This window comes from Narcine bancroftii, chromosome 1 (assembly GCF_036971445.1).
Source record: "Narcine bancroftii isolate sNarBan1 chromosome 1, sNarBan1.hap1, whole genome shotgun sequence".
Classification (NCBI taxonomy): domain Eukaryota; kingdom Metazoa; phylum Chordata; class Chondrichthyes; order Torpediniformes; family Narcinidae; genus Narcine; species Narcine bancroftii.
Window position 1 is genome coordinate 160,036,060 of NC_091469.1, and position 16,348 is coordinate 160,052,407.

At 54.2% G+C, this 16,348-nt stretch overlaps 1 protein-coding gene across 5 annotated transcripts in view; it reads left to right on the forward strand.

Annotated features, from left to right (window-relative positions):
• Positions 1 to 16,348, forward strand: part of LOC138735555 (pikachurin) — a 99,357-nt gene that overhangs the window by 51,880 nt on the left and 31,129 nt on the right. For 4 of the 5 annotated variants that reach the window (XM_069883579.1, XM_069883582.1, XM_069883588.1 and 1 more), the window contains 9 exons: positions 1,276 to 1,373; positions 2,981 to 3,209; positions 4,790 to 4,890; positions 6,599 to 6,702; positions 9,028 to 9,172; positions 9,605 to 9,794; positions 11,519 to 11,644; positions 13,947 to 14,190; positions 14,761 to 14,872. In XM_069883579.1, the coding sequence (XP_069739680.1) occupies positions 1,276 to 1,373; positions 2,981 to 3,209; positions 4,790 to 4,890; positions 6,599 to 6,702; positions 9,028 to 9,172; positions 9,605 to 9,794; positions 11,519 to 11,644; positions 13,947 to 14,190; positions 14,761 to 14,872 (1,349 nt within the window). Of the gene's footprint in view, positions 1 to 1,275; positions 1,374 to 2,980; positions 3,210 to 4,789; positions 4,891 to 6,598; positions 6,703 to 9,027; positions 9,173 to 9,593; positions 9,795 to 11,518; positions 11,645 to 13,946; positions 14,191 to 14,760; positions 14,873 to 16,348 lie in introns of those variants that run through there. The other variant, XM_069883596.1, reaches the window with a different exon arrangement.

Below are 16,348 nucleotides of genomic sequence, written 5' to 3' on the forward strand. Positions count from 1 at the left end.
TGGCTCTTTCTCTGTCTCTCTCTCTCTCACTCCCATCTCTCTCAGTTTCTGTCTACCTCTGCCTCTCTCTGTCCCACACCCTCTCCTCCTCTCTCTCTTTCTCTGTCCCTCATATTCCCTCTCCTTTTCCCTCTCTCTGTCTCTTTTTCTCTTTCCCTTTCTCGCCTGTTTCTTTCTCCCTCTTATATCACTCCCTCACTCTGCTTCTCTTATTCTCTTCCTCTCTCTCTCTCCCCTCTCCCTCTCTCTCCATTTTCTTTTTCCCTCTCTTTCCTCCTGCTTCCCCCCTCTCTCTATTTCTTATGCTTCTCCCTCACTCCCTCTCACTCATACTCTCTGTCCCTCTGTGAGTGTCTCTCTTTCTCTCTGCTTCTCCCGCTTCCCTTCTCACCATCTCTCTCTCTATTTCTCTCTCCTTCCCCCTCTCATTATTTCTCTCCCCTCCCCCCTCCCTCTCCCTCCCTCCCTCTCTCTCTCTCTCTCTCCTCCCCCTCCCCCTTCTCTTTCTTCCTCCATTTCTCTCTCCTACCCCTCCTCGCTCTCTCCTCCCCCTACCCCTCCCCTCTTTCTCTTCCTCTATTTCTCTCTCTCCTCCCCTCCCTCTCTCTCTATTTCTCTCTCCTCCCCTCCCTCCCTCTATTTCTCTCTCTCCTCCCCCTCCCTCTCTCTTCCTCTATTTCTCTCTCTCCTCCCCCTCCCTCTCTCTTCCTCTATTTCTCTCTCTCCTCCCCCTCTCACTCCCTCTCTCTTCCTCTATTTCTCTCTCCTCCCCCTCCCTCTCTCTTCCTCTATTTCTCTCTCCTCCCCCTCCCACTCCCTCTCTCTATTTCTCTCTCTCCTCCCCCTCCCTCCCTCTCTTTGTCTATTTCTCTCTCCTCCCCCTCCCTCCCTCTCCCTCTCTCTCTTCCTCTATTCCTTTTTCTTCCTCTATTTCTCTCTCTTTCCCCTCCCCCTCCCTCTATTTCTCTCTCTCCTCCCCCTCCCTCTCCCTCCCTCTCTCTCCCCCTCTCTCTCTCTCTCTCTCTCTCTCTCTCTCCTTCCCTTTCTCTGTCCCTCTCCCTTTCCAGCCTTCTCTGGTTCCTCGCTGCATTAACAGCTGCTTCTATCTGGCAGTTTGCTGGGATGCCCTCCTCTGCTGTGCAGATGTGGGCTGTCTCGGCTGCCCGTGGGGTGTTGGTCGGTTGGGCAGGGGGATCTCCACCCTGGGGGCAGGGTGGAGGGCTGGAGCCCTCTCCTGAGGCCAGACTAACCAAGGTGGGGGTTTGTGAGCTGCAGGTTCGGAGGGTGTGGGCAATGGCGAGTCAGGCCGGGGGTACACTGCGGCTGCACAGGGCGGATTCCTTGTCGATGATTCGGATATTTACATCGAGAAGGTATGGTGGAGGACGGGGGTGGGGGGGGGCGGTGGTTTGAATGTTGGGGAGTGGGAGGAGGATGGGTAGGGGGTTGGGTAGTGGGGGGAGGGGTCAGTGATGGGGAGGGGTCAGTGAAGAGGAGGGGAAGGGGTCAGTGATGGGGAGGATTCAGTGATGGGGAGGGGTCAGTGATGAGGAGAGGGAGGGACCAGTGATGGGGAGGAGTCCGTGACAGGAGGAAGGGTCAGTGATGGGGAGGGGAGGAGTCAGTGATGGGGAGGGAGAGGGGTCAGTCATGAGGAAGGGAGGGGTCAGTGACAGGGGGGAGGTGTCAGAGATGGGGAGGGAGAGATGTCAGTGATGAGTCGGGAGGAAGGGGTCAGTAATGGGGAGGGGTCAGTGATGGGGAGGGGGAGGGACCAGTGATGGGGAGGAGTCCGTGACAGGAGGAAGGGAGGAGACAGTGATGGGGAGGGGAGGGGTCAGTGATGAGAAGGGGAGGGGTCAGTGATGGGGAGGGAGAGGGGTCAGTCATGAGGAAGTGAGGGGTCAGTGACAGGGGGGAGGTGTCAGTGATGGGGAGGGAGAGATGTCAGTGATGAGTCGGGAGGAAGGGGTCAGTAATGGGGAGGGGTCAGTGATGGGGAGGGGGAGGGATTAGTGATTGGGAGGGGAAGGGGATCAGTGATGGGAAGAGGAGGGGTCAGTGATGGGGAGAAGTCAGTGATGGGGAGGGGTGGGTTCAATAAATGGGATGGGGCAATGACGGGGAGGGTTCAGTGATGGCAGTGACGGGGAGGGGACAATGATGGGATGGGGAGAGGGGTCAGTGACAGGGAGGGGGAGGGGTTAGTGATGGGGAGTGGAGGTCAGTAATGGGACCCCCGTTCCCCTTCCTCTCCACTTGCCCTCCCCTTCTCTCTCCCTCACCCACTCACCCACCCTTCTCCCATCCCTTCCTCCAGTCTCCCCCTCCCCAGTCCCCCCTCCCCCTCCCCATTCCCTCACCACCCTCCACCCTCCTCCATGCTTCTCCCCCTCTCCCCTCCTGATCCATCCACTCCTCAGCTCCTGTCCCCACTCCCCTCCCCTCTCTGCCCCCTCTCTCCTCCTCATTCCCACCTCTCCCCCTCCCCGTCCTGTTCCCATTCCCTCCCTCCAACCCCTTCCCTTTCTCCTCCCTCTTCCTCTCCCTCTTCCTCCTCTTTCCTTTCCCATCCCCTATTCCCTGCCTCATTCCCCTCTCTCTCCCCTTCCCTCCATGGTTCCCCCTTCCCTCCCTCCCTTTTCCCCTTCCATTCCCCTCCCCTCCCTTTTGCTTTCCCCAACTCCCCCATTCTTCCTGTTTTCATCACACACCCTCCCATTCCCCCTACACCCCTCCATTTTCTCATCCCCTCCCCTTTCCCCTCCCTCCCTCTTCCCCTCTCTCCCCCTCCCTCCACCTTCCTCCCCTTTCCTCTCCCCTTCCTTTACCCTCCAATTTCCTCTCCTCCCCTTCCTCCCCCACCCCTTTCCCCTCCCTTCCCTTCCCCTTCCCTATCCCCTCCTCTCCCTCACCTGCCTCCTCCCCTCCTGACTGGCCTCCTCCCCTCCTGACTGACCTCCTGCATTCCTGGTTACAGCTCCACTCATCCTCCATCCTTGTGGAACAGAGCAGCCTTCCCCCACCTCCCGCCCTCCCAATGGGCCCCGCCACCACTTCTCCGGCCCAGACAGCACCCAGGGGTGCGGAGGATGACCCATGTGAAGAGACACGTTGTCCCCCTTACAGCTTCTGTAGCATAGACTACCAGACTGGAGGGTCTCGGTGTTCCTGTACCCTGGGCAAGAGTGAAGACCGATGTGGTACAGGTGAGTGGGACACAGTCAGTCTGAATAGCTGAGGATGAATGGGTGTTTCCAACCACCCAATAAAGGTCATCTTTTACTAATGAGAGATCTATTCTAGTGTCTGACTGACCTTCAATCTGGAGGATTTACTTTTTAAGGTCATGTGGGGGGAGAAGAGAAAATGACCAAGAGGGAGGTTCACTCTGTGTCTGACCCTGGGAGTGTGTGATGGGACGGTGTGGAGAGAGCTTCAGTCTGTGTCTGACCCCGGGAGTGTGTGATGGGATGGTGTGGAGGGAGGTTCACTCTGTGTGTGTCTGATCCCGGGAGTGTGTGATGGGACAGTGTGGAGGGAGGTTCAATCTGTGCCTGACCCTGGGAGTGTGTGATGGGACGGTGTTGAGGGAGCTTCACTCTGTGTCTGACCCTGGGAGTGTGTGATGGGGCGGTGTTGAGGGAGCTTCACTCTGTGTCTGACCCCAGGAGTGTGTGATGGGTCGGTGTTGAGGGAGCTTCACTCTGTGTCTGACACATTTTATAAAGATGCTTTTATTCATCAAAACCAAATAGAACAATTTCTACAATATTTTCAATCCAACCATGTTCCCCACCCTCCCCTGTCTGCACCCCTCTCATTTCACCACCTTGCCCCCTGTTCTCAGACCCCCCCTCCTAACTTCCCTTGATGCATTAACCTCTCTCCTCCCCTTACCCCATCCCATCATTATCCTTCTGCTTCACATCCTTTTCTTTTTCACACCCTGTTGGGTGCTAGCCATACCCCGATAATGACACAGACAAAGACTGAGGGGAACGATAGGCTTTATTGTACTAGAGACTGCTGGCCCGGGTTCAAGGCTAGGAATGAATGGGAAGGAGAGGGGACTCGACCTTTATGGCCCTGGGTTACATGGGCAGGACTAAGGGAGGAGCCAAGGCAGGAGGACACCCGGAGGGCGGGCCAGCCAGTGCACATAATCATATTACTACACACCCTCTTTCACCCTTTCTCACCCTCTAACTCCCCCTCCTTTCTCTTTTGCTCACATTCCTGTCTCTCTCTCTCTCTCTCTCTCTCTATCTCTTTCCCTCTCTCTCTCTCTCTCTCACTACCCCTCTCATTCTCTCTGACTCTCCCCCTTCTTTCCCTCCTCTCTCTCCACCCCTATCTCTCTCATGCACCCTCTCTCTCTCCCTTTCTCCCTCTCTACACCTTTATTTCCTATCTTTTTCTCCCTCACTCTCCCCATTCCACCCCCTCTCTCTCTCTCTCTCAATCCTAGTCTCGGGCAGTGCTTTCTGACACAGAGCTTCAATGTTGTCAAGTTTATTATCGTCTGATTGTTCAAGTACAACCCGACGAAACAGTGTCTCCGGTCCTCGGTGCAAAACACTCAGACACACAACCAGACAAACTACACACATCCAGGACAAGTAATTCATCAACACAAATAAATAAATAATCATTGTTTTGTAAATATGAAATTTCGTACGGTTGGCGTGAGCATTTCCTTTGTAGGTCCCAGCTATTCTTGTTTCCAGACTCATCCCCAGGTCCCCACCTCTGCTCCCACTGACTGGATCTCTCTCTGTCCTCCCAGATATCGCCATTCAGTACCCAAAGTTTTACGGACACTCCTATCTCACCTTTGAGCCCCTGAAGAATTCCTACCAACGACTGAAGATCAGCATGGAATTTAAGGTGAGTGTCCCAGGGCAGCGTTGAAGGATGCATGACCACTCGATTGAGCTTTCAGGGTGAACGGTTTCCCCTGTGAAAGGGGCTGTGTTGGCATCTCCTCGAGGTTCTGGCATCAGGGCCGGAGTTTCTGCTCGGGAACACGGATTTAATGTTCTCCACGTTCCACTGAGGGGTGTTTTCATAGGTCTCAGGTAGACCCTGAAACATGGAGTCATTACAGCGAGGTGGAAATAGGCCATTTGACGACCATGTCGTCTACCTGAACTGAAAACATAGCCGTGCTTCCAGAGTTGCTGTAATAGACCCAGGAGAATGGAAAGTGGAGCAGTGCTACTCTGAACGATTCAACCACCAGGTCCTGTTGTCGACGTCTCCGTACATGTGTTAAACGGCCCGTTAAAGGGGCTGACGGTATTTTTATTTAAAATCCTGCATCCATGGGGTCTGGGCCTAAGATGGTGGTGCCTGCACTGGGCTTTGAACAGCCGCCGGCGATCGACCGGGCAGCTGGACCCCGCGGGAGTGCTGCATCTCCGCTCCCTCGCTCCCTGGGGGTCTGCACCAACTACAGCAGGGTTCAGTCCCTCCACCATCTTTCTATGATGACAAGAAGGGAATCTTGACATTTAAAACTTACCCAATTTCTCTGCGTTCAGCTCATAACCATCTGAACCGTAACTGTCCAAATGACTTTTAAACAGTTTAATTTTCTCCATCTCGACCAATTCCTCTGTGGAAAAGTTGTCGTTGAAGTCCTCCTCTCCCCCTCTAGTTTTAGAACCCCCCACCCTGGAAGCTTTCACCTTATTCATGATTTTATGAGGTCATCTGTCAGCTTCAAGTTCAAGTTTATTGTCAAGGGTGGCCCGGTTGATGTAGCTGTTGGCGGTCAGGACCGGGGTTCGAATCCCGTGCTGTCTGTCAGGAGCTTGTACGTTCTGTGTAGGCTTTCCTCAAGGGGACTCCGGTTTCCACCCACCATTCGAAATGTACCAATGGTTGTGGGTCAATTGGATGCGATTGGGCGGCACGGCCTCGTGGGCCAAAAGGGCCTGTTACCGTGCTGCATATCTGAATTCCCTCACCACGCCGAGGCGAGGGGGAATGGGATTTCACCCTCTAACCCAGAACCTGATTCGTGGGTAGATCGGTCAGTGGTCCTGAAGGTCAGGAGCTGGGACCTTTGACCTGCTGAAGATCTCCGTCCCGTGGCAGTTTGTTGTTGTCGGGTGAGGGAGGTTCGGTGTTGGAACGACGCCGGGGAGTGGGGGCGGTGGGGGGGAAGGAAACGTTCTGGAACAGTGAGCAGAGGCCGCGAACTGCAGAAGGGGGCCAACGTCACATAGCACGGACATTTACGCAACCCTCCTGCATTTACGCAGCCATCCTGCATTTACACACCCCCCTGGCCCTAACAAAGGTCTCAGTGTTTCCACAGCCCTCCCGTGTTCAAATGGGCTTCCTGTGTTTACACCCCTTCCTTTGTTTATACCCCTTCCTGCATTTACAAGGCCCTTCCACATTTGCACAGCCCTCCTGAGGGGGAGGCAAGGTCTGTCATGACCCTAGGCAGGAGGGATATCTGTTGGGGGAGGACAGATTAATGGGGAACAGCAGGTTGTGGAATGAAAGTCCCTCCCTTGAGCTGCTGGGTGCTGCTGCCTGTGGCGTTGTCCGTACCGACTGGCTATGCCTTTGTGTCCGGTAGGCGGAGGGAGGTGAAGACGGGCTCCTGCTGTACTGTGGAGAGAGCGAAACGGGTGAAGGAGACTTCCTGTCGCTGGCCATCGTCCGTGGACACCTGCACTTCAGGTCAGCATCCTGGCGCCCCGCGGATCCGCAAAACCATTCCCGTACTTATGCAGAGCTCCCGTATTTACGTAGAACTCCTGTGTTTACGCAGAACTCCTGCATTTATATAGTGCTCATGCACTTACTGCATTCACGTGGAGCTCCCATGTTTACTCCACTGATTTTATATAGGGCTGCGCAGTTACGCAGCCCTCCCACGTGCTCCTGCCCACATATGCGCATCGCCTGTGTTTGCAGGACACCCCTGCATTTATGCGCTGGGCCTGTGTCGATGCAGCCCTCTGGTATATGCGCAGGACTCCTGTGTGGGTTTTGCCCTCGGCATTGACAAGGCCCTCAGCAATTACGCAGGCCCTCCTGAGTGTGCCCAGCCCGCCACAATCCCGCAGCCCTCTGCCTTTATCCAGCATCTTACAAAGCCTTGCCACATCTATGCAGTTTGTCCACATTCTGCGTGGCCCCATGGAATCTATGATAATGAGTTTATTGTCATACATGGTGAACAGTGCACAGAGGCACCGCCATTCCTATTTCCTGCAGCCACACAGGAGCCTTTTGTTAAAGACATCAATGACAACAGGAATGTGATAAATTACCCCAGTGCATTAAGAGATATTAAACCGAAAAGGTCGATCATTCATACATAGTCACATTTATAATTAGTGCAGACAGCTCCTTTGTGGTCCGAGAGCAGTTCTGGTGACGTGTATTTGCTGCTGGAAATAAATTGCTCATGAACCTCGAGGTGAAAGTGCTGCAGGGACTCAGTCGGGCTCGATGTTTTGGCCCTGAGCCCTTCCTCCAGGGAGAAGCAAAAAGCAGGCAAGGGGGAGGTACTCAGTAAACACAGGTCCTGCTGGGAAAACAGCAGGTCACACAGCCAGAGGTACAGGCCCAACAAGACTAGAGGTGTTAATTGGATATGGAGAGGAGGCCAGGAGAGGTGGGAATTGATTGGAGGAGGGGGGTTTCTGTGGAGCCGGGGTGAGGGGAGGGGGCGGGGAAAGGGATACGGTTTTTCGAACACAGGCGTGTCATGGCACAATCGAGGAATTTTGCCACTGCATGGGCAGTCTACAAAGGAAAGTGCGGGAATTTGGAGTCCATTCCTGCCCTGCAATTTATCCTGCAGGACCCCATATTACCATAAAACAATTACAGTACAGAAACAGCCCATCTTGGCCCCTCTAGTCCACACCGATTTATGTGAACTCCACTAGTTCTACCTACCTGCACCCTGCCCATAACCCTCCAATCCCCTCACATCCATACAGTCATCCAACATTCTCTTAAATGACAAAATTGACCCTGCCGCAACCACCTCTTCCGAAAGGTCATTCCACTCAGCCACCACTCTCTGAGTGAAGAAGTTTCCCCTCATGTTACTTCTAAACTTTTTCCCCCTAACCCTTAACTCATGACCCCTCGTTCCAATCTCTCCTACCCTCAAGGGGAAGAGCCTATTCACATCTACTCTATCCATCCCCTCATAATTTTAAATACCTCTATCAAATCCCCCCTCAACCTTCTACGCTCCAATATTCTAGATACTGCAATCCAAGCAACATTTTAGTAAATCTTCTCTGCACCCTCTCTACCTTATTGATATCCTTCCAATAATTTGGTGACCAGAACTGCACACAATATTCCAAACTTGGCCTCACCAAGGCCTTGAACAGTCTCAACATCTCCTCCCAGCTCCTACATTCTATGCTTTGATTTATGAAGGCCAGCACACCAAAAGCCTTCTTGAGCACAAAGGTTCCCAGTGTGAACAACCACATGGGCAGTAATTAAGTTAATTTTTTTTCCGTGATTTTTCCTTGACATTACATTCTGAAAAAAGCATAAGAGAGAGAGAACCAGAGTGAAGGAGACATAGGGGAAGATGAGGCCCTGGGGAGGGAGGGAATAGGAAATGAGAGAAGTGGATGTTAATGCCATCCGGTTGGAGGGTGCCCCATTCGGAAGATGTTCTCCAATTTGCAGGTGTTGTCAGTCTGGCAGTGTGTGAAACAATGAACTGGGATGGGAATTGAAATTGGCGGGGGTGGGGGGGGGGTGCACAGGGAGATCCATGACATTGTGGCAGACAGAGCAGAGGTTTTCATTGAAGTGATCTCCCAGTCCGTGCCCAGCATCTCCTACATGGAGCAAGATCCCGCAGCCGGGAGAGGGTGGCCTACAGCAGCGATGGGGGTCAGGGTGAAGAGCTTGCTGTGCGTCTCTCTTCGTGTACCCTCCCCCTTCCCATGGTCGGCAGTGGGGGGAGTGAAGCCGTGCTTGGCCTGGGTAGTGATGTGCATATCTGCATTGCGCCTGTAGGTTTGACTGCGGCACGGGAGCTGCATTGCTGGTGAGTGAGAGGGCAGTCCGGAACGGGACCTGGCACACCGTCACCATCTCCCGGGAGGAATCCAGCGGACAGCTCCATCTAGACAACCATCCCCCCATCTCCGGCAGGTCCAAGGTGAGGGGCGGGGTGGGGGAGGGGGCGGGGGGAAGGCAGGGAAGGGGAGGAACAAGGGATGGTTTCTGAGGCATGGTGGGGAAGGGGTATCTTTGAGAGCGAGGGGAAGGGTTTCTGGGGAGGGGTGTCTGGGGGACAGAGTGCTGGAGACGGTGGAGGGGAAGGGTCTCTGGTGAGGTAGGGAAGAGGATGGGTCTCAGGTGAGAGGAGAGGTCTGAGGGCGGTGATGGGGTATCTGGAAGTGGGGAAGAGGTCACTGGAGGAGGAGGGAGGACTCCTGCCTGGCCACAGCCAAGCAGATTGAGATGTGGGGACGGACTGTGCCAAGAGAGGGTCCAGACATGGGGGAGAGGTGGCAGCGGGGGGGCGTGGTTGGAGATCAAGGTGGGTTTTGGTTTGTGGGCTGACCGGGATAATGCAGTTCCTCTGCAGGGCCATTATTCCAAGATCACCTTCCGGTCTCCCATGTACCTCGGCGGTGCACCTGCAGCCTATTGGTTGGCCAGGGTGGCAGGAGCCAATCAGGGCTTCCGAGGATGCGTGCAGTCCCTGGAGGTGAACGGCCATGGAATCAACCTGAAGCCCTGGCCACTAGGCCAGGCCCTGAGTGGCGCCGATGTAGGTAGGACCTCCGACACCCCCCCCCTCTCCCCCCACCTCCCGACTCTTGCCCAGACTTCCTCCCCACAGACAGCGTGCTGGGGGGGGCAGTTCCATGACTAGCACCTTACCCATCCTGGACAATAAGAAGGACAAAACCATGGCTTATCCCCATCCGAGGATTGGTATTGATAGAGGGCTGGCATTAACCTGGTGGCCCAAATGGCTTGCATTGGCGCTGTTGGCATCCATAAGTCATAGGAGTAGAATGAATCCATTCAGCCCATCAAGCCTGCCCCACCATTCCATCATGGCTGATTTACGATCCTTTCTCCCCATAACCTTTTATCTCTGTCCCAATCAAGAACCTATCAACCTCCCCAATGACTTGGTCTCCACCCCCGTCCGTGGCAATGAATTCCACAGATTTACCACTCTCTGGGTTAACCTCCTCATTTCTGTTCTGAAGAGACAGTGCCCTGTGGTCTTAGACTCTCCCAACTATAGGGACCCATCCTCTCCGCATTCACCTCTTTCCAGGCCTTTCAGTAGTCAATAGGTTTCAATGAGATGTCCCCTCATTCTTGTAAACTCCAGTGCAGAGCCGTCAAACGCTCCTCATATGATAACCTCGAGGGATCATTCTCGACAAACTTCTCTGGACCCCCTGCAATGGCCACATGTCCTTCCTTACATAAGGAGCCCAAAACTCTCTGCAGGAAATCCCCCCAAAACTTCCCCTTTCACCCTTAACCCGTGTCTCTGGTTTGTATCTCACCCACCCTCAGTGGAAAAAGCCGGCCTACATTTACTCTGTCTGTCCCCCTCATAATTTTAAATATCAAATCTCCCCTCATTCTTTTACCCTCCAGGGAATAAAGTCCTAACCTGTTTAACCTTTCCCTGTAACTCAGATCCTGAAATCCAGGCAACATCCTTCTCTGCACTCTTTCTATCTTATTGAGATCTTTCCTGTAGTTTGGTGACCAAAACTGCATATAAAAGATGGCAGGGAACCGTGGCTGAGAAAAAGTGCCAAAAACTCTCTTTGCGAGACTTCAAGATTCCTTTATTGTCATGTAATAGTTCAGGACATGTAATATTATACAAAATTCCCTTCTGCCTGCCTTAATGCAAAAAGTCACTATTCATGTCACCCGGCACCCCTCAGAGTCCGAGAAGGAGAGTCCCTTCAGAGTCGCTGATTGTCCGTGGATTCGCCTCCAGCCCTCCCGCAGCCTTCTGTCGCCACACAGACTCCTGTTCGATCCAAACCTCTGACACGATCAGGAAGCCTTCAGCATCTGAGGCCCTTCTTGGCCCTTCTTGGCTTCAGCACCCCTCCCGAATCCTTCCCACTTCCCATCCCAGCCCGTGCTCTGACTTGTGGCCATTGTCCAATCTTGCTGGCCTCAGGATCAGAGCAGGGGGTCCTGATAGTCGCTGGGTCTGTTCTGAGCCGACAGGCGCTGGACGGAGTTGGGGTGGGAGAGGGGAGTATATTCCCCTGAAGGATTTCTGGGGTTGAGCCTCGCCCACGAGCTGAGGCAGTGTCTGAGGGACAGCAGAGAGTAGATGGGCTGAAGGGCCTGTATCTGCGCTGCATCAAGGAGCTCCGAGCCTTCAGTATCTCGGCTTGCTAGTGCCCTTCGGTGCCCACGGGTGTGTGTGGAGCCTTAGAGGCAAGCTTCACCGCGGGGAGCCCACCCTCACTGACACTGACCCTCTCCCTTCACGGTCTCCCAGGAGAGTGCAGCGCTGGACTGTGTCATGGGATCACCTGTGCCAATGGGGGTTCCTGTGTCGCCAATGCAGCTGATGCCTACCTATGTCTGTGCCCTCTGGGGTTCCGCGGGATGCACTGTGAGGAGGGTACGTGCTTCTGAACGCCTCTCCTTACTCCTCACCCCATCCCAAAACCCTCTCCCCATCCCCCAGACACCACTCCACATCCCGCACCCCCTCCTCCACTCCCCCACTCTCCTCCCAATCCCACCCCCTCCCTTCCTCAAACAACTTCCCCAACACCCACTCACCTTACTTCCCACTCTGCATTCCCCACCCCCTCCTTTCCCCAATCCCACTCCCCCTCTCTCCATCTCCACCCACTTCCCCACCTCCCCCCCTTACCTTGTGTGGGAGTGGGGGATAGGAGGGGTGTGGGGGTCAGGGAGAGGAGGGGTGCATGGGTCGAGAAGAATAGGGGTGTGGGGATGGGGAGAGGAGGGGTGTGGGGGTCGGGGAGAGGAGGGGTGCAGGGATGGGGAGGGGTGTGGGGGTGGGGGTGAGGGAGAGGAGAGGTGTGGCGGTGGGGGAGAGGAGGGGTGTGGGGGTTGAGGAGAGAAGGGGTGTGGGGATGGGGGAAAGGAAGGATGCGGAGGTCAGGGAGGGGAGTGATGCGGGGATTGGTGAGAGAAGGGGGGTTGGGGAGAGGAGGGTGTGAGGAAGAGGAAGGGGGTGGGGGAGAGGAGGAGTGTGGGGGTGGGGGAGAGGAGGGGTGCAGAGGGGGAGGGGTGTGGGGGTGGGGGTGGGGGTGGGGAGATGATGGATGTGGGAGTTGGGGAGAGAAGGGGTGTGGGTGTCGGGGAGAGGAGGGGTGCAGGGATGGGGAGAGGAGAGTTGTGGGGAATTTGTGAGAGAAGGGGTGGGGCAAGGAGTAGAGGAGGGGTGTGGGGGTGGGTGAGAGGAAGGGTATGGGGGTGGGGGGAGAAGGGGTGTGAGAATGGGGGGAAATAGGGTGTGTGGAGGAGAGGAGGGGATCGGACGCAGACTGGGAGATCATTTTGTTTTGCACCTTCGGCTCTGTTCTCTGCAATCGCGGGGATTGCCCAGTGGCCACCATTTCAATTACCCATCCCATCCTCTTGCTGTCCACGTCCATGGTCTCATGCACTGCCAGCCTGAGACCACCCATAAATTGGAGGAACTGCACCTCATCATCCAACAGGATGGCATTAACATTGACTTCTCAGGCTTTCGTTAACCCCTCTCTCACCCGTTGTCTCTCCATTCCCTGTCTCCTTTTTCCACAGACATGATAAATTCGATCTCGTACCTGATCACATCCAGTTTACGCCTGTTGTGGGTCCTCCCCCATTGTTTGGATTCTGTGACTTGCTGAGATCTCCTGCCTCCAGCTTATTCTAGCTTCTTTCTTGAAGAAGTCCTCAAGCCTGAAACATTGGCGATATATCTTTGTCTCCTTTCGATGCTGAAAAGTCTGGCCACTTGCATTTCCAGCATCTCGGTGTGTTTACTACAATTACAATGTCTGCAGCCCTTCGTGTTTCACTCCTCAAAACCTCCATTCTTCTTTCTTTGGCTTGGCTTCGCGGACGAAGATTTATGGAGGGGGTAAAAAGTCCACGTCAGCTGCAGGCTCGTTTGTGGCTGACAAGTCCGATGCGGGACAGGCAGACACGATTGCAGCGGTTGCAGGGGAAAATTGGTGGGTTGGGGTTGGGTGTTGGGTTTTTCCTCCTTTGCCTTTTGTCAGTGAGGTAGGCTCTGCGGTCTTCTTCAAAGGAGGTTGCTTCCCGCCAAACTGTGAGGCGCCAAGATGCACGGTTTGAGGCGATATCAGCCCACTGGCGGTGGTCAATGTGGCAGGCACCAAGAGATTTCTTTAGGCAGTCCTTGTACCTTTTCTTTGGTGCACCTCTGTCACGGTGGCCAGTGGAGAGCTCGCCATATAACATATAACATATAAAACCTCCATTAATTGGGTGTAATTGGACGGCACGGGCTCGTTGTCCAGATGGGCCCATTTCCATGCTGTATTGCCTACTTTAAAATGTAGGGTTTGTTATCCCTGGAGCAGAACATTTAGAGGAGGACAAAATCCTGCCAGGATGAGAGACAAGTGGAGACAGAAACATTCTCTGCTACAGAGGTCTCTGAAACCAGAGGGTAGGGTTAAAATGGTGGGGGGGTGGGTGGGGGGCATAGTTAATGGGGAGCAGAGGAAGAACTTTCTTTAGCCACAGAGTGGTTGGAATGTGGAACGGATGTCCAGGGGAGACCAGGACAACATTAGGCAGGCCCTGGTGGAAAAGGCTATGGTGTAAATTTTGGCAGTGGGATTGGAAAAGGTGGTCAAGGTAGAGGCGATGGGCTGAAGGGTCACCTCATCCGCTGGTAAGCAGCCCTTCTCTCTCTCTCTTTCCTGGTGCAGCTTTCAAGCTGGTGGTCCCGCACTTCAATGGGTCGCGGCTCTCATATGGGAGCGCGTCCTGGCCCCTGGAACCTCGGCACTACCTCTCCTTCATGGAGTTCCAGCTGGCCGTGCGTCCAGAGGCCAAAAGGGGGCTGCTCCTCTACAGTCATGACAGCAACAGCAAGGACTTCATTGCCCTCACCCTGGATCACGGCTACCTGGAGTTCCGCTTTGACTGTGGCTCTGGAACCGCCATAATCAGGTCAGATGTCATGCCCTCCCCAACCATCGCCGGATCAGTGGTCACACCTTCCACCGTCCCAACCCTCACCAAGTCAGAGGGCACGCCCTCCCCACTGACAAAACTCTTGCTAGGCAAGGGGTCATGATTGACCCTACGCCCCAACCCTCACTGGGTCAGAGATCATGCCATCGCAACCCTCACAGGTCAGAGGTCATGCCTTCCCCTGCCCTCTCCAGATCAGAGGTTATGTCTGCCCCACCATCCCAACCCTCCCAGGCCAGAGGTCACTGCCTTCCCTCTCCCTTCCATATCTCTGACTGACCCTCTATTTCCCAGTGACTCCCCTCCACCCCCCATGTCTCCAAGTGAACTCACCCATCCCTCACACTCTCCCATGTCTCCCACTGACTCCCGCCACCCTCCTTCCCATCTCCCAGTGACCCCCATTCTCTCCCCTCCACCTCCCCCTCCCTCCCGTGTCTCCCATTATCCCCCTCACGCTCCGTCCCTTGACCTCCTAATCCCCCTTCCCCTCGCCGCACTGCGTCCCCACCCCCCCCCGAGTGGCTGAAAGTGCTGCCCCTGCAGGAGTGCGGAGCCCTTGTCCCTGAACCAGTGGCACGACGTGAAGATGTCCCGGACAGCCAGGAGCGGGATCCTGCAGGTGGATGATCAGCATCCCGTGGAGGGGATGGCGGAGGTGAGTCCCAATCCCTACTCCATCTGTTCGGCTGGGGTGGGACAGGGGTGTGTCACCCACCAACTGCAGTCCCACTCAAATCTGGAAGCGCAGAAGCTCTGTGGGTGGGGATACTGAGATAAAGGCCTCTACAGGAGCTCTACCGAGAGCATCACACTCTGGGTACAGTTGATGCAGAGAAATGGATCAGAGGTCAATCGACAGGACCATAAAAGTGGCAGAGACGATCACTGGAGTCTCTCTCCTCCCCACCCCCCACCACCTCCCCATCGACGTGATCTACCAGGATCGTTGTCTGAAGAGGGCACGCAAAATCATTGAGGACCCCTTCCACCCTACACTCAGCATCTTTCAGCTGCTCCCATCGGGGAAGAGATCCAGGAGGATCAGAGCGAGCACCACCCGGCTGAGGAGCAGCTTCTTCCCACAGGCAGTGAGAACGCTGAACGACTAAACAAACTGCTCACACCAGCCCTCCGAGACTCTCGCTTGTCCATAACCATATTTATTATGTATTTGTAAAGATGAAATACCTGTCCTGCGTGTGCATAGTTTGTCCGTATGTGTGTGATGTCTGGTTGTGAGTCTGCGTGTTGTGCACCGAGGACCGGAGACACTGTTTCGTTGGGTTGTAGATGTACAATCAGATGTCTATAAACTTGACTTAATCCACATCCACTTACAAGATAAAGCAGGGACTGCATTGCTATGACCACCTTCCATGACATGTTCATGTGCTCTGAAGCACCTCAATTCTCTTCAAGAGAATTAGCACATACAGACAAGATTAGTACGTGTAGAAACTCAGCAGGTCAAACAATATCCTTTATATAGGAAAGATAAAGATACAAAACTGAAGTTTCTGGCTTCTTTAAATAGCAGACACTCAGACAGTTGTTATAACAGTTGTTAAATGGCTCGATGGGCCATTTTTGGCCGACTCCTGTTCCTACTTCCTATGTTCCTATAACAATTCATCAGTCATTTAGCCGTCTCACTGCCCATGGGCAATGAACCTGGTCAGGTGAGAGACCTCTCGGTAGGGAAGCATATCGATGGTAGTTGTCTCAACTCGCTCACCTTTGGCATGGCGATGGACAAGGATAGGAACAGACAAAATGGGAACGTGTTTCATTGGGGAAGGACGCGCTCCGATGAGATTGGGCAGGAACTTGAGAGAGTAAATTGGGAGCAGATGTTCCCAATATTCAAGTTCAAGCTTATTTTTCAACTGATTATACAAGTAACAACCCAACAAAATGGCAAAACATGCAACACACAACCAGACATAACTCACACTTAGACAAACAATATGTACACAGGTCAAATATGCATATCTAAAATAAGTATAGTGCCTTGGAGGGTCAGCGTGAGCAGTTCCTTTGGTCGTTCAGCGTTCTCACTGCCTGTGGGAAGAAGCTGCTCCTCAGCCGGGTGGTGCTCGCTATGATCCTCCTGGATCTCTTCCCCGACGGG